We start from the raw sequence: 23,753 nt of genomic DNA on the forward strand, positions 1-23,753 counted from the left end.
AACACATAATAGAGAGGACTGTTTTATTGAAGATATGTTGCTGTACCTGATTAAATTTTTTTGTTGTTGAAAAAAAAAAAAACTTCACGACTGCACTAATACACTAAATTCACAAGAGTTAGAAACAAAAGCGCAGATCTTTGACATTCAATCCAGATGGAGCATCTTTGGTTTCATAATAAAGCAAACATATGTACAAAGCATGTGCAGCAAACACAGGTGCCCTCAGTGTGTAAAGTGCATTTTTTTTGCTCAGTAGTGAAGTGCATAGCAAAGTCGAGCTACCAAAAAAAAACAGTTGTCAGACTCATCCTAATCAGCAGGGCAACCTTTTATCATATAAACGTTACTGACATCCCCCATTTTCAGATCATGAAAACATCACAAATTACAAAAAACATTTTCCAGTGATATCGATTTCCCTTCAGGTGAGGACTTCTAAAAAGGCACAGCGAGTGATCGCCAACTTCTACATCCAGACATGAGCATGAATTGATGGGAAATGTAATATAGTAGTCCCTTGTTGATGGTTGGTTGGTTCCAGACCCGACTGTGGTAAGTGAATTTCCACCATGTAGGATTCAATAATGGAATCTTTTTGTATTTAAGCGAAAAGAAAACCTGTTTTGACTTTGAAAATACGTTTAACATTACAGCTCTTTAGACGTGAAATAACACGCCTATTATCACCTCCATTATTCATTGTTTACAACTGTTGCTGCTAACCAGTTAGCCTTGAATGGGACAACATTTTTCACTCTTGACTTCATGCAGTGTTAGTTTCCTGTCATTACTGCCACCTAATGACTGGAATACAACATCCATCCATCTGTTTTCTATGCCGCTTATAATCACTAGGGGCGCAGGTATGCTGAAGCCTATCCCAGAGAGGCGGGGTACACCCTGGACTTTCCAATCACCTGACTCGTCCACCGTGCGGCCCAGAAAACAACATATCACTTGTATTTTAATATGCACAGACTAATACAGTAAACCTCGGATATATCGGATTCAATTGTTCCCACTGGTTTTGTCCGATATAAGCGAAATCCGTTATATGCGTATACCGGAAAATGTCCGTTTTACGCATATATCGGATTTATATCCGGTATATGCGTAAATCGGATTTTATCCGTTATAAAAAGGCACTTCCTTGACTATGTTTCCAATGTACCTGGACGCACAGGCAACGCTGCAAACGCTGCAAATGACGTCGTATAGCGGCCTGTCACGATTCGGCGAATCGGAGCGCCACGATGCGGCCATCCGATATATGCGAGGGAAATTTCATGGAAATGCATTGGAACGGGACTGGAGATTTTGTCCGAAATAGGTGGAATCCGTTATAAAAAATCCGATATATGCAATGAATTTTTATTGGAAATGCATTACAGAAAAATCGGTTCTTTTTTATCTGTTCGTTGTGAGCGAATTTCCGATATATCCGAGTCAGATATATCCGAGGTTTACTGTATTAAGACCGCAGTCTACCATAAAACGGCGATTTAATTATCTGAAAAAACGCAACATGGTGAGGCAGCAATCAAACCGTGATATTGCGAGGGACGACTGTATCCCACGTTTGGAGTCACTCACACATACATCAGTGCAATTCGTGTAATCTGCCTGGACAGAGATACATAATTTTGTTCTTTACTTAAAAATGTCAAATTTAGGGGGAACAAAAACAAAAATCTAAAACAATGCACTTAAGACACTTGCCTGATCATATTCATACCCTCCATAGAATCATACAAACAGGTGGGGAACTTGATAAATAAATAAATAGTCATTTAAAAGTGGGATTGGGTTGAGGGCCACAAACTCTAAACTCCCTGAGGCAAAACAGAGTCTGCTCATTCAGCGTCTGTGATAATATTGGTGGTGTCTGACTCATCCATGGTCCTCTTGTAACGCACCGACGAGGAGAAGTGGCCTCTCTTCTTTCTGTAGAAGAGGAAGCCCACGGCGAGGACGAGCGCAATGAGGATGATAACGAAGAAGCCCACAGCTACGGGAGAGCCGGATGACTCTGAGAGAGAGAAATAAAGGAGTGCAATCAGGTTTGGTGGTCTTCTATGGAGTGAATGAGCCAAAAAAAAAAAAAAAAAAAGGAGCACTCACTGGTTTTGGTTTGGCAGACGACTCGACTGAAGCTGGCCTCGCAGCTGACCAGACTCCAGCTTCCTCCGTCTGCTGTCACCATGACGGCACACGGTGCTTTGGACTTCTGCCCGCTAACGGAGGCGCCAGACTTCCAGTTAGAGAACGACAGAGCAGAGCCGTCCTCCCAGGCTGTGGGAGTACCTGGATTGAGGAAGACCACAAAAAGTTCGAACCCCCAATATGACATGTCCTAATTCTATTTCCCACACTCTGAAGAAAGATACCGAGGCATTTTTATTTGCATATTTGTTGACATGCTAATTAGGGCATATTCAGGCAAAATAATGAGTTTGAATAAAATATTAGTATTTGCATCCTGTCTAGACCAGTGATTTTCAACCGCTAGTGTACCTTGAGAAACCATCAGGTGTGCCGTGAGGAAGTATCCAATATCACTTTTTATAGTTAACATTGATTAATCATCATTTGCAAATATTATGTCAATAGCCATGAATATATGAACCCAAACATTCCAATTGCATTTGGTATATTTGCTCAAACGGAAAGAAGTGAACAGGGATGGAATATTTGAAAAGATCAAATTCAATCTTGCTAATATTTTATAACTAAACTCAGGACATGTTTTATATAGATATATATTTTCTTTTTTAATAAAACTGCACTTGTGAATAAAGTATGTAAAGATGGCGCTAATGCACACGAAAGCTGCTTGCCAACCGCCAATAAAGTACAGAAGAAGAAAAACGCACCCTGACAACTTTCCATTTGAAAGATACCTAAATCGGATTGAGGAAAGGAATATTCCACTCCTGTTAATCCGATTATATATTCATTCCGATTGGCACCATTCTTTCGGAATGAGGCGTATACAAAGGTTAAATTCTTTCCGTTTGAGCAAATAAACCAAATGCAATTGGAATATTTTGTTCCACGTATACGTGGATATTGACATAATATTTGCAAATGATGATTAATAAATGTTAATTATAAAAAGTGATATTGGATAATTCCTATTGGATAATGCCCTTAGTGTACCTTTAGAATCGAGGCCAACTCCGAGCCACACTCGACTTGTGATGAGAGGGTTATCAGTCACGTACTTGGACACAAAGTCATTCTCCTCTTTGGTTTTTATGCTGAGCAGTTGAGCATCTGTCAAGAGAAGAAGAAGAAGTGTTGGAGTGCAAACATGGCGCCTAAGTCACCACAAGAACTCACCCATGCTCTGACAGATGCTCCTGGCCTGCGCGTTGCTGTAAACGCTGTAGTTGTAGAAGCTCATGTCAAAGGCGTAGCAGAGGTCCTGATGCTGCACCCACTTGGATGTTCCGTTGCTTTGAGGGCAGTGGTTGACCTCTGACCTTGCCTGGAGTTTGGCTCCTGATTCACAACAAAAAAAAAACAAAACAAATGAGAATGCGGAGTGAGGAGCTCAACCGCAGTAGAGCCTCGTCTTACTTTGGGACTGGGTGGTCGTGTTGGTCGTGTAGCAGATGGCGCCATCTAGCAGAGAGCTGCAGTTGCTCCGCATCCAAGCACCGGAGGGCATCACAAAAACGCAGCCCACCTCTTCCTTGTCTGAGCTGGAGCCCTCCAACGACTCGGAGATGTTTTCCCTGTATTGGTACTTAGTTCCATCTGACCATTCGTAGGATGGACCCCCAATCTGCATGGAGACAAGACACCAAAATATTATTACAAAGTTGACCTGGACAAAAAATGTTCCTTATATGTACGTTCTTACCTCCTGGTTGGACAAGCCAATCCAGAGTGGGAAACCATCAGTTTTTGCAAGGAGCTTCACACGCGCGTTGTGCTGAGCATCATGGACACTTGCCAAATGCCCTCCACGCTCACCACACTTCTCCAGAGCCTGGTACCAATTCAGCTTTTGGGTCACCACCTCGTAGGTTATATTGCCCAAGTATTTAAAGTCCCTGACTGACTTGGAGTACTCGTCTTTTGGTTCTTGGGAGAAGAACATTCGTATGTTTAAGAACACTTAAGGTGGACACAGAGTTGTAGTTAAGATGCACCAACCGTTATCCAGTTTGCAGGTCACTATGGCTCTTTGTTTGAACTCTGAGAATAGCATTTGGTTTGTGACGAGGAGCCATTGGCCTTGCAGAGTGAGACCTGTCATGAAGGGGCCATCGACTTCTGGTCTGCCATTTTTCCAGTTGGAATATTGGACATTGGTGCCGTCATACCACTTCATCTGGTTACCTGGAGTTGAAAACACACACTTAAGTCCACAATTTTAAAGCAAAGTCTTTTTAGCGTTCTTTTTAGCAAGTATGCATGCTAGCCACTACGATAGGGACACCGGCAATTGCATGAGATTCAAAACAAATTGTTACTGCCTTTATAAATATTGCGGAACTGTAATTTGAAGTGGTGTATAGTATGGTAATGGTTTTATTTCATTTGAACATGCATCAGATTACAATTGAATGCATCACATAATCAGTTCACAGTTCCACATGTCCAAAAGGAGTAGGAAGAAGCAAAGCTTATTAAATCCTACCCCTCCATCTGGTACTTTTACAATCAGTAACTGTTACATTTGTTCACTTCCTGCTTTCCATAATACAGTTTAAGGTTTTTTTGTTGTTTTTTTTAAATAAAAAAATGCATTGCATTATTTCTAATAGGTGGACATCAGGTTACGGCATCCCATAATTTCATTATTTTTGGTCCAGAAACACTCGACTCAAGCGCTTGTTACAGTAATATTCATTCATTCATTCATTCATTTTCTACCGCTTTTCCTCACGAGGGTCGCGGGGTTGCTGGAGCCTATCCCAGCTGTCTTCGGGCGAGAGGCGGGGTACACCCTGGACTGGTCGCCAGCCAATCACAGGTCACATATAGGCAAACAACCATTCACACTCACATTCATACCTATGGATAATTTGGAGTCGCCAATTAACCTAGCATGTTTTTGGAATGTGGGAGGAAACCGGAGTACCCGGAGAAAACCCACGCATGCACAAGGAGAACATGCAAACTCCACACAGAGATGGCCGAGGGTGGAATTGAACCCTGGTCTCCTAGCTGTGAGGTCTGTGCGCTAACCACTTGACCGCCGTGCCGCCTGTTACAGTAATATTATACTACATAAATCCAAACACCCACTTTTGTCTTGGAACAGTCCAAGCCACACGAACTGAACCAAGTTTTGAAACGGCAGAAGTTGTTGGTGGATAAACTCGTTCTCCTCTGCGTTGCGGATGGTGAGGATGTCTGCCCCTTCATCTGCAGCACAAATACCCGATGATGACCTGAAGCTTAAAAAATATTCCTCAAACATTGAAAGACTTAAAGAGATCCTTACGCAGGCTAGCACAGATATTGCGGATGGGGCTTTGGTCGATTTGCTCCCATCTGGAAGCAGCAAGCTGGAAAAAGTAGCAGTTGTTTTTGAAGGGGATCCAGTTTGGTCCATTTATCTTATGAGGACACTTCACTGCAACATCCTCAGGTGTGGTAATGGTATCTCCTGAAGTAAAAAAAAAAAAAAAAATCAAGTACTCAACACAAAAATGTGTTCTTGCTATACATGATGCATGCTTACTCACTATGTGGTTTGTGGCAGATAGCGCCGCCAAGCTTCTGCTCACACTCGGTGGCTTTCCAGAAGCCATCGGTATCGAGGTAGACACAGGAACCTGCCGTGACGTCTGCCGACCAGCGACTGAAAACGGTGTGGCTGTGGTCAGTCCAGCGGTAGTGGATACCATCCTGAGCAAGAACAAAGTATTAGGTGACGGGAGCGGTGATGAAAACATGACATCAGCTCGTACGTCTTCACTGAAGAGGCCGATCCACATGGGTGTGCGCGCACGGCTCACGTGCACGCTGAGGGTGGACTGCAGCAAGGTGTCTGCCACACTTGCTAGATCCATGTCGTGACTGCTGCACTGTTCTAAGGCCTCGAACCAGGTAAGATTCTTAACAAGCAGCAGGATGGTGTGGTTGTTGACTTGGAAAGAGTCTGATGGGACGGAAGGTTCCTCTACTTGATCTGAAAGGAGAAGCGAAAGAGGATGATGATCGAGAACAGATACTGTATGCAAACTAAAACAAGGGTATATTTTATTCATCAGCAAGATTGAAGAAAACATGTATTTGGATTAGTTAGGTACATTTCATTCATTGAAATCATCACAGAAGCAGTGATTTACCTGCATAGTGTTGACAAAGAGCCCCATGTTGATACTGGGTGCAAGAGGTGTAGTCCCAGGTACCCATCACAGCCGAATTAGCGTTATTGAGTAAAAACACACACAGATCCGTGCTGTCTGGTTCCAGTGTCTGCAAAAAATATTTTAAATATTAAAAAAAGAAAAAGAACAATATTTGCAATATTTCCATCACTGCCTCTGTTACTACCTCAATCATATGTATTTATTTAACAACCCAATACAATACACTCATATGTGACTTTACTCATCTGTATACCAGTCATTATTTGCACTATGACCCATTTATCATTGCACTAAAATTAATATATCTGCAATATGTCTGCTCCTGCATATGCTCCTGTGCAATACTGTGTGTATATTTGGATATCTTGTATATATCTTGTTAAATTGTCTTTTTTACTCTACTTTTATATACTTTTTTTTTAACTTGACTACTGCACTGAAAGGAGAAGCTCTCCAATCTCGTTGTACATCTTGTATAATGACAATAAAGGCCATTCCATTCCATTCCATTCGGTGAAATGCCAAAGAAATCAATGAAGGACTAAAGTACAATAAACCAAATACAATGCAACTCTGTACAGTATGTCCCCATAGGGCCAAAAACGTATAAAGTTTTCTATATTTCATTCATAAAAAAAAAGAAATTAAGTCCACTTACGTTGACTTTTATGGCCTTGTTCATGCCGAGGAGCAGCGGATGGAAATTGACGTAACTGACCCGCGACTGGTCCACCCATTGCAGTTTGTATCGTCTGAGTTTGAGACCAATCCATATGCCTCCCATGTCCTTCATTGTGGGCAGCAGGCTGGTGATGAAGTCTAAATGCACAAAAGCAGCAACCGCAGATGTGAGTGTACAGTACATCATCACCGTTAGGAACATACAGTTCTTCAGATAAGGAACTTGGGAGGGCAGCTTGATGTTATCATGCAGGATTTTTCTGCTTCGTGTGTCCAATAATTACCTTGCTCCACTTGGTCTGAGATGGTGACTAGGGTTCCCCTCACTGACTGGCATGTCTCACTGGCAGACCTGAATGATACTGGCTCCACAGCCTTCATCAGCGTGTAGCACTGGAAAAAATATTATTTCTGTTGGTATTGTTTTCAATGCCTAAGAACAGGGGGGTTCAACGTGCAGGAGCTTGTTTTTTTATTGGGCCTCACCATATTCTAAAAAGAAATATTGATATATTATTAGATATTACGGTAGCACGGTGGTGGAGTGGTTAGCGCGCAGACCTCACAACTAGGAGACCAAGGTTCAATTCCACCGTCGGCCATCTCTGTGTGGAGTTTGCATGTTCTCCCCGTGAATGTGTGGGTTTTCTCCGGGTACTCCGGTTTCCTCCCACATTCCAAAAACATGCTAGGTTAATTGGTGACTCCAAATTGTCCATAGGTATGAATATGAGTGTGAATGGTTGTTTGTCTATATGTGCCCTGTGATTGGCTGGCGACCAAAGACAGCTGGAATAGGCTCCAGCACCTCCTGTGACCCTCGTGAGGAAAAGCGGTAGAAAATGAATGAATGAATTAGATATTATTGACCAACAGTACATTGGATTGGTTTTAGCGTCTGCATAGAACGATTCGTATTGACCTCCCACATACTTACATTTTCAGTACAAAAAGTTTCAACACCCCTGACTAAAACCATTTGAAAAGGACCCGGTTTCCATCATAAAAAATAGAATTTCATAAGCAAAAAAAATAAAATAAAAATAAAACCTTATTTCTGAAGGCCAGAGAGTTATTTCCACATGGCAGGCCTCCAGGATGAGGGTCTAGAGGGCTTCTCTCCACTGATGTGATGTTGTACTTTTCACACACGAAGGGCAACCGCTGCTTGCAACTGTGCTCATACTCTGCAAGTTAGTATAGTAATGCTCATGAAAAACAATACATCACATTTGAATCTACCCTTAAACACACAGACATTGTGTACTCACTTGGAAAGGAGCTCTCAGGGCTGATGGAGGTGCATCTGCCGAAGAGAGCTGAATAATAGAAGTGCAGCTGAGGTGCCCTAGAACACATGTATGCATGTATGTATTGTAAACTGTCTTGCACCTATGCAATATACAGTATGCGTGTACCGTCTTACGTCATGGGAAACATTCGCTTGGTGTCTTTCAGGTTGACCCACCAGCCTTGCTTCTGAGAAGTTGACATCTGCTCAGAATCATTTGATGATAAAGATCATTAAACTTTCATCAATATTACACATTACTGATAGGTTTAAGTGTGTGTATTTAATGAATATATGTAATACAGACTTGCCTTTTCGATGTACTTGTGAATGAGTCTGGCAGCAGTGGAGCTGGGCGCTGTAGCCAGTTTGCTGCCATTCATGCTGCAAAATAGCATTGCCTCCTCAAACGTCAACTGGGGCTCATTCACAAACCAATACTCGCTACCATCGATGAAGACAGACGTTTCATGGTGTACGCCTGTGAAGTATAACACATATTTGAAATGATGACATATTAGAACTGGAAGACCACAACAGACATATAGTGGTATTAAAAAAGTTTGGGCACCCCTTTCATCATTTTCAAGATTAGTGAATTAGTGAATGAAGTTTATAGGATTTACAGAAAGTGTGCAATAATTATTTAAACAGGTAGACAGGTGCATAAATGTGTGCACCCTTGTTGTTTTATTGATTTGAATACCTTTAACAATAATTAAATGGAGCACAAACATTGACCCTTGACCTTCATATACAGTCGTGAGAAATGGTATTTAAGGTGGCCAATTGCAAGTTGTATCTTCTCTGAAGTGTAGCAACCTGGTAGCCTGTAAACAACTGTCAAATGACCCGAAAGTAAATATTGTTCAACATCATGGTTGAGGGGAAGGATACAAAAAGCTAGCTCAGAGATTTCATCTGTGAGGTTCCACTGTGAGGAACATAGTAAGGAAATGGGAGACCACAGGCACACCAACAACCAATCAAAATCTTGAAAATTATCAAGGGTGCTCAAATTTTTTCATAGCACTGTAAATGACAATACACAATCAGACACAAAAGGTCTTGAACGCAGCTTGTGTAAGTAGTTGTTCATTACCAGGATTGTACCAGTCCGGATACTTTGGCGTCCTTCCTATTGAATGAAACACAAAGCAAGTCATATACAGTTTATTCTATGTAAGACCTTCATGGAATATGCTTCACACGCTTCCTTCCATGTGTCATCTTACCACGAGGGATTTGACAGACCCATTCCAACTTGGCATCACAGTGAAACGGTGTAGCATAGAACAATGCAGGAACATGGTCGTGGAGTACAAACATAAAGAGGTGCTTGATGGTGCTCTTCATTGTCTAATGAGGACAGAAATTGTTTGCACAAATGTTATCGCAGCACAAATACAGATAGATGTCATAACATCAGAGATCGTGTTGCCCCCAGCAGGTCAATGATAAGTAATAAACGTATCATTCTGACAACTCTAACTAAGACAATACAAAGTCTACTGATAAAAAGTAGGTCTTAAATCAAGTGACTGCAGCCTTGTGAGAAAATGGAGAGAAACCAATGTTCCAAGTAAGCAACACCAATATTTCAAGATCACTGTGGGACACAGAAACACTAAGTCAGTATTGAAGAACGTACAACAGACCAATTGGATGATCGGTTTCAAGTCTTGCAACACTGTTGTCCCTTCTAGTTGTGAAAGCAATACATTTTCCAAATACAAACCCAAAGTTATTTGAACCCATGGCCATATGCTTATAAATGATAATAGAAGAAAGCATGAAACCACAAGGGGTTCCATTACAGTTAACGTCTATGTAATATATTGTTTGTGTTGCAAGGTGCTCACTAAAAAGGGTTGCCTCTATTTATAATTGATTTTCAATGCAGTCTAAATCAGTTATTCGGGGATCGATTGCCTATGTCTGCTAAGGCCGAAAGGGGGAGCTCTTGGCCGCGGCACTCCCTACTGGATGAGGATGCCAGAGGGAGATATCGTGTCCGGCCATCCTTATTCACATATTTCCCCCTTTCAGTTATGTCACGGGCATTAAATGTACTCAATGCTGTGCTGCAACATGTGAGCATTTTTAAGCATGTTTGGTGGGTTGCGGAAACTTTTTGAGACATAGTTTGGTACCAAGTTGTAGATGCTACATGGTACTGTAAGCTAGCTAACCGACGTCTGTTAGGAGGGTAATGGGACGGTTTATGTTTAATATGTGTATTTGTTTAGGTAGACATGTACAGTATATGTTCTTTCTTTGGATGTTTGAAATAACATGCGAATATTTTGTGTTTGAGTTGTCTTAAAAAGTAGAAAGGGACACTGTTTGCTGTCTTGTTGATTTGATGTGCAGGTCTACTTGTGGGAAACAAAATGGCTACTGTCTGCTTGACATACATGTTTTTTTTGTGTGTGAAATAAATAAAATAAAAGCATTCTGGATGAGGATGCCAGAGGGAGACATCGTGTCCGGCCATCCTTATTCACATATTTCCCCCTTTTCAGGGTTTTACTCTTCCGTAAATCCTTTTTTTGAGCGTCAGTCGAAATGTTTGCCTAACATCAGTCTTCTAGTTCATCTTAAAGGTGGTTTAAGGTCAGGACCCTCAAGTTGTTCCAAACTAAGTTTGGTCAATGAGCTTACCAAGCACATTTTGTGTTCCAATAATTAGTGTTAAAGGTATTCAAATCAATAAAACAACAAGGGTGCCCAAATTTAGGCACCTGCCTACTTTTGTTTTAATAATTATTGCACACTTTCTGTAAATCCCATAAACTTAATTCCAGTTCTCATCTATCACTGTGTTCATCTGCTATATGATATATTTAACTAAAATGGCTGATCCCAACAGCCAGTGATTTATAAAGGATTTTCTTTTCAAATGATCAGGGGTGCCCAATATACATACCACTGTATGTATATCTAAAACACACATGTACAACTTACCTTAAATGCTGTACAGTCTCGACTGTATGCATCGTCCTCATGGAAATCATGATGTAAAATATCCAGGGATACCTGACACACAGGCAACAAAATTATTTTATTATTATTCATGAGAAGGAGACCCGAGTTCAATCCTACCCTCGGCCATCTCTGTGTGGAGTTTGTATGTTCTCCCCATGCATGCGTTTTCTCCGGGTACTCCGGTTTCCTCCCACATTCCAAAAACATGCTAGGTTAATTGGCGACTCCAAATTGTCCATAGGTATGAATGTGAGTGTGAATGGGTTTGTCTATATGTGCCCTGTGATTGGCTGGCGACCAATCCAGGGTGTACCCCGCCTCTCGCCTGAAGACAGCTGGGATAGGCCCCAGCACCCCCGTGACCCTTGTGAGGATAAGCGGTAGAAAATGAATGAATGAATGAGTTATTCACAAGAAGATATGAAGACATCCAAAATACAAAACATCAAATTTTAGTAATTTTAGATAAATAGAAAAGGATTTATAATAATTAGTAATTCAATACCGCATAATTCAACGTGGTGTATATCAGGGATACAGACATAATAAAAAATCCAAATAACACCCTTACTGTGGCCTCTGGAATAAGAATAATGTCTACTCACGGGACGGCTGTCGCTCCACTGCCAGGAGCGGTCGGCTGGGTTTCTTCTGTTCAAGCCGACCCAAAAGTACCGATCATCGCTGCAGAATAAACATTGTTTATCATTTGACAGGTTGTGGTTTTAAAGGGGTAATGCCTTGCTTTTTTCAGTTGCATGCTTCATTTCATTATGTGTACCTGATGGTGTCCCTCATGATAGTATGCAGCGCATTCATCTCGTCTCTATTAGTAAAACTGGGCAGGTTGGCTCCAAGTGCCTGACAGAATCTTTCAGCTTCCTCCCACGACCGTTTGCGACTCAGTCGCTCCTCATGAAACACCTGACTCAGACAAACAAACAAGAGCTTTTAATAGAAGCTGACAACTGCACAAATATTTAGAAATATTACAAGAAGCTTTGAAATGATGCATTCAGTTCCAGCTGGCTATGTTTACTCTGCTTATACAGCCTGCACCAGTGATTTAACAAACATTATGCTTCCTTGTTAATTGTGTCAAAACATTCACCTTGAAGCAATATTTTACACCAGGTACGGATACCCATCCGTCCGGGCAAGGAGTGGTAAGGTCTGGCTCGGGTGGAGGTGGCAGAACTGGACTGAGGTCTGTCCTACAAATGGTGCCGGCCTTAAAAAGGGTACAATTTTTCACCTCCCACTTGCCAAGTGGTTTTGCGGTGGAGATTACAGCACAGCCGCCATCCTTATCTAAAGCAAACCAAAAAAAATCAGTATTATTATGTACAGTACAGTATTATGTACAGTAATTTTCAAGTCATTTTTCAGATCAACTGATATGATGCATGATATATACTGATGCAACGGACATTAACTGCAAACATACAATCTATCTATCTTTACTTCACCTTGTATTTTTTCTATTTTAGTAAGACATTTTGACTTTATATTCACAATATTAACAAGAGCACGTAGAGCAGGGGTGGGCAAATATTTTGAGTCGTGGGCCGCATTGAGTTAACAATCCAGAACATATATTTAACACACTCACACACTATTTTATGCTTTTTCCTTGAATTATTTGTCTAATTTTATCTGTAAAAGTGTTCAGCTATCAGCTGTATGTTCTCATGTCCCTTTTTTCAGGAGCACTCTAAACATCAGAGCACATCAAACTATGTAATTTAATTTTACAGTTTTTTTTTAAACTAAATAAGACTTGCAAGTCATGTTACCAGTTTCTATGTTAAAAGTTGAAATACTTAAAAAGCAACAGGCGGGCTGGATTCAAACCACTGGTTGCTCGCATGTGGCCCCCGGGCCGTAGTTTGCCCACCCCTGATGTACAAAATTCAGTTTTCTGCCAAGGCCAAATTGTTAATAAAAGAGTGACAACAACCCAATGAAATGTTCCGGAAATTAATAAAAGTTGGACTGGTGTATCCCTATTCAGAATAAGTGGCAAATTTGTATTCAGTGTACAGTGCTAAAGTACAAGTGCATACCTGGTTGAAACCAGCCCCAGTTGGTGTACGTAACTACACTTTGGGAATTATTCTGCCCCTGCCATTGGTACTCTCCTGTGTTCTTAACGTCCTGCAGCCCAATCCAGAAATACTGAGGTGTATTGCTAATATAATCTCCAAGCAGACGGTTGATGAAAGCTTGTTCAAATCTGAAGAGAAGAAATAAATACGAGCGTTCAGACACAACAGTAACAATAAGCGGCAGTGTGTTTCTTGATGCCAGGTGAAGCAACACCTACCTGTTTCTAATAGTGACATTGCAGCCATCTTTCAAAAACACTTGTGTCGTGTTCACAAGGTAACAAGAGTTGCCGTGTCTCCTCCAGCCCTGTCAGTTTACAGCACAGTAGCAACACACTTTTAAATCATGACAAATTACACAGAATAAATGCCATCTTTCCTGCAATATTGTATTATGTAGAAACTTGGTTCCTAAAGTGGGGTATGCATACCCACAGTGGTACAGCAATTGTCATTGGGGGTATGTGAATAAAAATGAAAAACAATTAGCGCCTAACACTCACAATTATGAATGCGTCTGAATGCCTCATGGTACAAGAACAGAGCAGAAAGGATGAAGTTGTTGCTCTATGTGCATCATATGAACAAATAAGTATTGATTAAGGATTGATGACTATTTTGTGAATAGACTGTGTACACTGTTTAATTTGGAAGATTTCATTGATATTGGCGTTCCAATCGCCAAACAGTGAGGATTCACTCAATAATGAGTCTTTATTGCTGGCTGTGTACTTTGGATACTGTTTGATCATGATTGTTAAATGTTCACCTTCATTTTGGTATTAAATTAACATGCAGACCTAAACCATAGCCATCGTAAGTGGACAAAAACAGCTCAAATTCAAACGATTCAAAATGAAGGACGGAATAAAATATATTTGGGATAATTACTTATCTATTTACCAGTGCTCATGTGAAACTTCAACAAAATGTGACTATGCAAAACACATACTTTTGATCCGGAATTACTATTCTACAGTACAATACAGTATACTAATTTACTTGGTGAACTATTAAGTGCAAAAGCCATTTAACTGACATTCAAATCAGAATCGTAATTGTTCAACTGCCATTCAAATCAGAATTATAATTGTCTGGTCTTAAACTTACATGGTTCCATAAGAGGTATTATTAGACTGGAACGTCAACAAGTCTTAAAAAATAGGAATACATATTTGATATAAACAGATTAAATAAAATAGTATTGCAGGTTAGCTGAAAAATACGAATCAAAAACCTGTTTAAAGAAATGTTTGCAAATTGAACAGACAATATAATAATAATAATAATAAAGACCTCAAACAATGCACAATGATGAGCCAATTCAAGAAACAATACAAGCAGTTGATGTTTGCTAAATACAAGGATGAAGAGTCTTGAACCAGTCATGATGTGCTATATATTTCACTATATAGACACTTACTATGGTACCCATTATGTCATTGTATGGTCATATCACCTTGTACTTCGGTACAAGGTGCATTATTTAAAAAAACAAAAAACAAAAAAAACCCTTAAACTGTATCATGGAAAACAGGAAGTGAACAAATGTAACAGTTACTGATTGTAAAAGTACCAGATGGAGGGGTAGGATTTAATAAGCTTAGCTTCTTCCTACTCCTTTTGGACATGTGGAACTGTGAACTGATTATGTGATGCACTCAATTGTAATGTGATGCATGTTCAAATGAAATAAAACCATTACCATTACCATAATTACAATGCAAACAACTGCTGCTGGCAAAAGTGAGGGGACTTTACTTTAATTTACTTTGTAAATGGATTGTACTCACATCCTCAAAGCGACAGCCAGCCACTCCCAATGATTCTCTGACTTTTCCTTTGGTCTGACACATGAAAGCTAGTGTCTCAGAGCAGCGGCCAACATGCCAACCAGACTGGGAGAAACACAAGGAATTTTTTTTCACAAACTCTTCTGTGGCGCATCACAAACACCTAAGACTGAAGAGGTTTATGATGGAGTTATACTCATACACACCACAGAGTAGAAGACGCAGCTGGTATCCTGAGAAGGCTGCACTGGCTGATTTGGGCCCCAGAATGTGAAGGTGACTGGTGCTTGGTTGATCCATTTGAAGACAGCAGGTTTCATACCTTCACCGATCAGACCGATCCAAACATCTGACGACATTCCGTCTGATGGACGGTTATACAAATGTGATGGGTTTTTTTATAACAGGTATTAAAAGTGTGATGCAAATCATGACATGAACCTGCATGAAAACTTGTGCTGATCATCTCCTTGCTGTCGATAGAGTGGAGGCTGGCCAGAAAGCTTCCATCCCCTGTGCTGTTGCAGTACTTCTGCGCATCAGTGAAGTTTTGAGGCTTGTCCGTCACTAACTTGTAACACCAGCCATTCCATGGCACCCAACCAGAAGCACACACCGTTTCATTATACATGAGTGACTCTGCAGGGGGACAGACAGAGACCCAGGAAAAATGAGATTCAAAATGGTCAATAAACTATTGTACACAGGCTGTCCAGATATTATGAATTAATATGAATTAGCCTACCTGATGGTATTGTTTGAGAAGAATTGACTTTCTTCTTGCAGATATATGGTAGTTGTTTGCTGCACGCTTCAGCTTCATAGTTCTGGTTGGAGTTCAGGACTCCGCAGTCAGACTCAATGATCATGGAGCTGGGTGGCATTCCTGACATAAACCAAGTAGAATATCACATCATGAAACGGTCAAATAAGTGGCATTCATGTTATCAATCATGTACACATGTGTTAACAGATAACTTGGGATGTCCCCCTGCCTCTGATCCAAAAGGGCTTCTTCAGAGACTGCCAGACATGTCTGGGCGAAAACAGCTTCAAGAATCTCTAACATGCAGCTCCTGAATCCCTTCACAGAAACAATGGCAGCTCGTGTCTGCCTAATAGCATCAGTTATGTTCCACTTTCACCACAGAGACAGAAAGTAGCAACCATATTACAATAGCTAGAAAGCCTCTATTCATTGCAATTAATGGGCTTGTTCAGCAGAAATAACACCCCCGATGCAACACTGCGTCCAACTACTGGGAACAATGAGATTCTTTACAACACTAGTCACATTGTTTACACTGACTGACACCAAGTGTTTATAGCGGGACAGTTTACAATTTGAAATCAAACAAAATAAATAGGATGAATATTTCACCGATGCATGTATTCAATTACATATTTCATTTGCATGTGAATGTCAAATTTAACACATTCAAACATAGTTATGAATAATAAAAATCTATTTTATGTATTATTGTTTTTTAACTTCCCTTTTTTTAAATGGGCAATAGGCCTGGATAGACTGATTTTGACTCATTTGATTCATTGACTGACTCAAGCACAGAAAGAGTCCATAACAGCAACTTCTATAAGACCGATTTTCACAAAATGAGTATAAGAAGAGTCCTCACCTGTTTCCCACCGCAAGATGGTCAGCGGGGAGCCATCTGACCACTGCCAGCCCTGAGACGTATCTAACTGATGGAGGCCAATCCACATTCTCTCAGGCATCCTGTTGAGGCCGTTTAAAACTAAACAAAGAAGAAAATCACAGAACACAATTGGAAAAAAAATGTGAGAGTGGTCAACATAATTTTTTTAAAACAGATTTGCACCAAAGACAGTGCACAAATATAAAATGATGAACTATTCTATAATATGACAACTATGCAAGGGAATCAGCATGTCTTACAGGTTTTGGAGTGGAGATCATCCGGGCCAGACACGCTGAGCAAATCCGCTCCTTGGCTCCGACATGAATCTAAAGCTTGCTGCCAGGTCATGGCAGCATTGGGTACAAACTCATAGCAGGAGTCCCCCTCTGGCCCAACAAACAGAGTCTGGCAACCCTTCTCTGAAAAACCAAAAGGGACAGTGAGCGTTTCCAATCCCGGCTTTTGTTGTGATCATTGACACTAATCTTTTAAAAAGGACAACATGCCAGGTTTTAGACAGTGCCCCTTCTTTCGGTCCTGGTCATAGTCTGATGAGGTGGAGCACCAGGAGAAACCCGGGAAGTCAGAATCTGGGATGCATCCGTGATGCCAGCTTCCATTGTACTTGAAGGGAAACTCACAAGGAGCGCCGGCAGAGTTCCCATTGATGGTGTGAATGACTGCATGAGAAAAGGACATGAGAACGACAAAGAAAGATGACAAGAAAAGTAGAGTTTAAAGACAATATCCCCTTTTTTTGCAGGAGGATCTTTACTAGGAACTGTTAGCTTGATATACCCCTGTGTTTCCACCAAAATCTACCCGGGTGACAAGGTACCAATCTCGTTATGGTAGGCATCCAATCCAATCCACTTTATTTATATAGCACATTTTATAAACAGTGTTTCCAAAGTGCTGCACAGACTAGTAAAATTAAAAAGTAATAATCCAAAACTAAAAGATCATTTAAGAAATAAAATAGTAAAATAGATATTAAAATATTAAAAACAAGAAACAAAGCAATAAAAGTATAAAAAATAAAACCAATTACAATAAAAACGAAGAACTAAAAGACACAGGACCATACGACTCACTCCAGAGAATAAAAGTGGGTTTTAAGACGGCATGGGTTAAAAAGGAAGGGCTCCATACGATTTGATACAGTGTACAAACAAACACACTGTTCCTTATTATTGTGAGAATTAATACTAGTTCGTAAAAGGTGGATTTAATTGATGACAGCTTGTCACAGGCTCAGCCCATCGTTGCCAACATGTGCGATGGTTTCAAGTTTCAATCTCCTACTTTCTGGCATCTATGTTTACACATTTTGCCTGGCTCTCACTGCTTCACTGGCAACAGTTAGCTCGTGTTACTTAACAATTTTGTTATCTTTATTATAGTTATGGGTAGGCCTTTCACGATAACACATTTTGCTAGTCAATAATTGTGCTATTATCGACCGATATTTGATCATTTCAACTTTTGAAACAATATATATATTAAGATTATCATTCAAAGATCATTGTATCATGTCACATTGAGCCACTAGATGGTGTAGTGTACCTGTGTGAGACATACTATCACCACACAATTCCTACTCCTGGTGTTATAAGAACTACATACACACAGCAACACTGGAATTGTGGCATTAGGTTGACAAACTATCGCCTTTGTGTCTTCTTTGTGTATTCACATTACTCTAAAACAGGCATCAAATTAATTGTGTAATAATGTGTACTTTCATACAAGTCACAGTGCAATTGGTCTAAATAGGTTAGGTAACAAAATAAGGCTCTGAGTTCTCTGTAACTTTGCCATTAAATCAACAATTTTGCAATGTAAGGACCTCAAACAATGCACAATGTGTACTATGGTACCCATTATGTCATTGGATGGTCATATCACCTCGTACTTCGGTACAAGGCGCATTATTTAAAAAAAACAAAAAAAAAAACCTTAAACTGTATTATGGAAAGCAGGAAGTGAACAAATGTAACAGTTACTGATTGTAAAAGTACCAGATGGAGGGGTAGGATTTAATAAGCTTTGCTTCTTCCTACTCCTTTTGGACATGTGGAACTGTGAACTGATTATGTGATGCATTCAATTGTAATCTGATGCATGTTCAAATGAAATAAAACCATTACCAATGTTGTCGGTTCATGTTCTGCTAGTCTTAGTTTTACACAATACATAATTCAACCATCCCTTTTCTACGCCGCTTGTCCTCATTAGTGTCATAGGGGTATGCTAGATACTATCCCAACTGACTTCCAATAAGGTAAATTAAATTGCTATACTGTATACTGTACATTCTCGTCCTTAGTCACAGTAAGCTAAGGTGCATGCACAACCGAGCCTAGGCCCTTGCATTGCTTAAAAGATGCCCTGTCAATTGGTTGCTAGGCTTGCCATATCCGGTGCATGTCTCTACAATTGATGAATGTCAGGATTTATGGCTGATTCTTATCCACCCAGGAGGCTGCTACCAATGCAGTCGTATCTCTCGCTTGTCAAACCGCATATCTGGTCCCATCGGTTTATCATTCACAACCCTACTAGCCACAAGGTGTTTTTTGGAAGTTCCAGAACATGGTGATTATAATACTATAGTAGAGTTGGTAGGGTTTCCACCAACAGTATGTGATTAAACCACACATTTGCATGCACTCAAGGCATACAATGCCGCCTTACTTCATATCCTGTCTTTGCAAGACAAAGTACACGCAACGTATTACAATGATGAAATAACAAAATGGCTAGAAAAGAAAGTTGCTTCGTCAAGAACAGTAGCAAGAAGCTAAAATCACACGATAAAGTGAAAAGATGACATTAGCCATCAGATGAGGGTCTGCTAACATCACAAGACAATACATGTAACACAATCACCCATATATAAACATGAATGACTGACACTCTTAGACTAAATATCAGCAACTTATTTTGTGTAAGCCTTTTAAGCATTTATTATATTTTTAGAATATACCACAGGGTAATTCAAAGAGCTCCAGATCGCAAATGGATCCCGTCCTGCACTTCGGACACCGCAGCTGTAGTGCATTCACTAACATACTTGAATGTGTGTGCCTGGAAGTGATGACTTGTGCAGTACAGTAAAGTAATCCAAGGTAAAAGTTCAACAGCCTCTACTGCATGATTTATCAAAAGAGCATGGAGGATTTATGGTGAATCATGTGACACATGACATGAGACACTCTCTTGGGAATAAGAACTGACCGACTTTTTTGTTGTTGCAGACAGGAATGAAGATAACTCAATTGGGCTGTGTTAGAAATGTACAAAAACCAGTTTGGTCATTTGACATACACACCAGCAGGCACACCTACAAAGTACATTGTGTTTTGTCTTTCATCACATCGGATAGGTAGGACCTGTTATTCTCATTTTTGACCGTTTGTGTTGAGTTGAGGACTCCTATAGAACTGCTACACACAATAACCCGCACAGAAAGCTTTCGAGATCTTCCAGATTGTGCACATATTCCAGCTATATTTCCTTGGATTTCCAAAATGGTCTGTGTTAATGTATTCCACCCACAGCCCGCCACCCGGCACACCCACTCCACTGTTACTGATCCCACTTCGCTTGTACAGCTTGTACCCAGGCATGCCCATATGAGGAAGTCCACAAGCCAAACTTCTTTCAGGGCTCACTTCCAAATGCGCAAACCTTGTTATCTTACTTTGGCATTGTTTAACACGGGAAATTAACATTCTAACAACATTTAGTGGTCGTAAAAGTGTAAAAAACATGATAGGTCCACTTTAATAATATGTTTATTACTGTGGTTGGATTATGTTGTGTACAACTGTAACCTGCAAATATTTTGGTAGCCTTATTTTGCTGCAAATATATACAAATATGACAAACAAATTGTGATGCAAAACCCTCACAATAATAAACACATTTTAATGACTCTTGTGGTTCTTATTTTGTGGCTGCTTCTCACTTACCGCGGTATGGAATCTGGCAAAGGCTATCCTGGGATCCCCCTCTCACCCACGTGTCATACGTATCCCGTCTGGCTGCTAACTGGCCTCCGTCGACTGTGAGACCCATTTGGTAAACTGTGACCACAGCCCCATCCACGCAGTGCCACCATAGCAGGATGTCTGAACCACAGTCCACCAGGGACAAAGACTTGGAGTGGACATCTAATGCCAAGCAGAGGGAGGTTGCCATGTGGAAAAGTCGGTGACCTGAACCCCACTTCCAGGAATGGAACGTATTGTTTGGCTCACAGGCTGAGAGAGCCAAACGTCCAGACTCCTGAGCAGATAAACACTTCCCTGTGTTGGAGTGCTGAATGGTGAAGGCATCCTCGTCTGTAACAGGACAAACATAAAACACTGAAACTTTTGCCACTTCAGGGCAAATATTAGAATCCTTGTAGTTCATTCTCATTATGTTTTTATTAATCATCCGATCAACCAGTGGAAAAATGGAATTTAAGCAGTAGCATGCACAACACTGGACAACTGGATAGCAATCCAATGCAGCCTTTAGTCTACTCTTTTCAACAAATAAACACGAAGTACATCTGCATAGATGAACCTTGGTGTTTCATGTTTTTTACAAGTCCAATAACTATGAACAAAATGAATATTATCTAGAACATTTCTCAAGGATTAGATCATTCGTGGAAAAAAAATGTAAAAATTTTTTGGGTCCTTTTTACATTTTTTTTCCATGACTATTTGCTAACTATCTGAGAATTGCTTTTTTCTTTCTGACTTTTTCTTTTGACATGTTGTTTTCCAAATCATGGTTGGCATCATATTAATGTGAAAACTAGTCATTACAATGTATACCATGTGTCTTTACCCAAAAATGACTTGACCAAGTAGAATAACTTAAAATTGTGCCACGCTAATTGATCATATTTTTATTAATGATTTTGGAAACAATGATATGTGTCCGTTACAGAAGCGCATCTCAATAAAGCCCTATTTCCTGTGTTATATGTGTGCTTGAATGTTTACATTTTTTTAATATAATGAAGTGATGTCACATCCTGATTTTCCTTAATTCTTATTTTCTTTTATCACCCAATGACTATTTTGATCCTTATTCTTATTTGATTTTTATATAAATATCCCCTCATTTTAGCTTCTCAAATGTGTATATTTTAAAATTCCCTTAGTCATCCATGAGAGCAGACCTATTATCTTTGTGTTTTAGCCAAAACAAGATATTCACACATATCAGCTTTGAAAACAGGAATGACATTTTTACAGACCCAATCACTAACTGTAACTTTGTATTATTTAACATTATTTTAACAGAATATTCAAGCAGCAAATACCTGGTATTTGTGCATTATTTCTTATTAGTTCTCATTATTTTGTGCATCTGTTCAAATCTTCTATTTCTGAACCAAGAATGGGAAATTAATTACAAATTATATATTTTTAATCCAATCAAAAATAATCGACTGATTAATCTGTTATTAAAGTAATTGTTAGTTAAAGCCCTACTGTATATTTCAGTATAACACAATGGTAACATGTGAACATGTTAAGCAAAGTAATTGTGGAGAGGGGTTGGCTTTTTTTAATCTGCTTCTTCCTACTCCTTTTCGGACATGTAATGTAACATGATAAGCATGTTGGAAACATAAAAATCACTACCATTATAGGAAAATGGCTGACTAACAGACTGAAACCTAAGTTGCATATCACTTTCTATTTGCGGTGTTAGCTCCATTGATTTTGGCCTTCGGAATACGCATATTACCGTAATGTGTAGGCACACCCCTGAATGCCGATGTTTGTATCAATTTACTTATTTTTATTATTAACTTGGCAAAATATATTAACATGAGTGTGATTTGCCTTTCAATGAAACTCAAGTTAGCATCTTTGACAATGCTAAAACTATCAAGTCACTGACTAATATAAGAGTAGCAGTCTCTCCCCTTGATTGTTTTGCAGTCGGCAAGCATCTATTGTCCTGATTCATACGTCGACCGGCTCGACATCAAAACCAATCACATTTAGGCTTCGCACAATGACGAAAGTAAAGTGAAATCCTTTTGAGGAGGCTGCTTACCAAAAGTCGAGCATGTCCCCCACAATAGAGTTGTCCCAAACACCGACAACAAACAAAGTGCAGCTCGGAACATTTTCAATATTGTCGCCTTTTGTCAGGCATAAAGATCACGCCTTCTTGAAGAGTTCAGCTGTGAAATTAAGTGCGACTGATTCCCGTAAGTATAAAACGAAAGTGAACACACGGCTATCCCCCGCCTGCTGTCAATTGCCCAAGCTTCGATAACACAGTGTTTGGGAAACTGACAAGTGAGGGCTGTAGGACATGTAGCTTCCGGTGGAGCCTACAAAATAATGTTACGGTCCGGCAATAAAATAAATTCACTAAAATACGCAATTAAAAATGATTCATTTGGGGGGTAACACAGACCACTGAGACTCATTGACAAACGTAAGTAACATTGTAAAATTGTATTGTAAAACTGGTAAAAACTGTAAAAAAAAAAAAAAAAAGTGAACACACGGCTATCCCCCGCCTGCTGTCAATTGCAAAAGCTTCGACAACACAGTGTTGGGGAAAACTGACAAGTGAGGGCTGTAGGGCATGTAGCTTCCGGTGGAGCCTACAAAATAATGTTACGGTCCGGCAATAAAATAAATTCACTGACATACGAAATTAAAAATGATTAATTTGGGGGGTAACACAGACCACTGAGACTCATTGGCAAACGTTAGTAACACTGTAAAATTGTATTATAAAATCTGTAAAAAAAAAAAAACTAAACAGTAAAAAGCAGTAGCAGTAAAAATGAAAGTGAATTTAAAAATGATATGGTGAAATACCCCACAGTCTTTGTGAGGATAAGCATGTAAGGCAGG

At 39.9% G+C, this 23,753-nt stretch overlaps 1 protein-coding gene across 1 annotated transcript; it reads right to left on the bottom strand.

Moving 5' to 3' along the window:
• Positions 1 to 72: 72 nt before the first annotated feature.
• On the bottom strand, positions 73 to 23,245 carry ly75 (lymphocyte antigen 75). Its single transcript, XM_058088505.1, has 35 exons — positions 22,936 to 23,245; positions 20,838 to 21,209; positions 17,367 to 17,540; positions 17,118 to 17,279; positions 16,837 to 16,956; positions 15,945 to 16,085; positions 15,641 to 15,838; positions 15,406 to 15,563; positions 15,200 to 15,304; positions 13,625 to 13,713; positions 13,365 to 13,534; positions 12,410 to 12,609; positions 12,080 to 12,222; positions 11,904 to 11,982; positions 11,278 to 11,349; positions 9,546 to 9,669; positions 9,413 to 9,448; positions 8,622 to 8,791; positions 8,446 to 8,513; positions 8,291 to 8,367; positions 8,070 to 8,206; positions 7,304 to 7,412; positions 6,997 to 7,157; positions 6,315 to 6,444; positions 5,934 to 6,154; positions 5,709 to 5,871; positions 5,465 to 5,629; positions 5,266 to 5,385; positions 4,168 to 4,353; positions 3,872 to 4,095; positions 3,586 to 3,793; positions 3,346 to 3,507; positions 3,163 to 3,279; positions 2,125 to 2,307; positions 73 to 2,032 (listed from the first exon to the last, which is right to left on the bottom strand). Exons 1-35 carry the CDS (start codon positions 23,006 to 23,008, stop codon positions 1,857 to 1,859), a joined length of 5,193 nt encoding a protein of 1,730 aa, XP_057944488.1. The 5' UTR covers positions 23,009 to 23,245; the 3' UTR covers positions 73 to 1,856.
• Positions 23,246 to 23,753: the final 508 nt, after the last annotated feature.

This window comes from Doryrhamphus excisus, chromosome 12 (genome assembly GCF_030265055.1).
Source record: "Doryrhamphus excisus isolate RoL2022-K1 chromosome 12, RoL_Dexc_1.0, whole genome shotgun sequence".
Lineage (NCBI taxonomy): Eukaryota > Metazoa > Chordata > Actinopteri > Syngnathiformes > Syngnathidae > Doryrhamphus > Doryrhamphus excisus.

Coding starts and splice junctions, on each gene's coding strand:
- ly75 (XM_058088505.1), bottom strand. CDS start 23,008: ATGTTCCGAGCTGCACTTTGTTTGTTGTCGGTGTTTGGGACAACTCTA. Junction 15,305..15,405: donor GCTGCGTCTTCTACTCTGTG/GTGTGTATGAGT, acceptor TGTTTCTCCCAG/TCTGGTTGGCATGTTGGCCG. Junction 5,386..5,464: donor CAATATCTGTGCTAGCCTGC/GTAAGGATCTCT, acceptor TTTGTGCTGCAG/ATGAAGGGGCAGACATCCTC.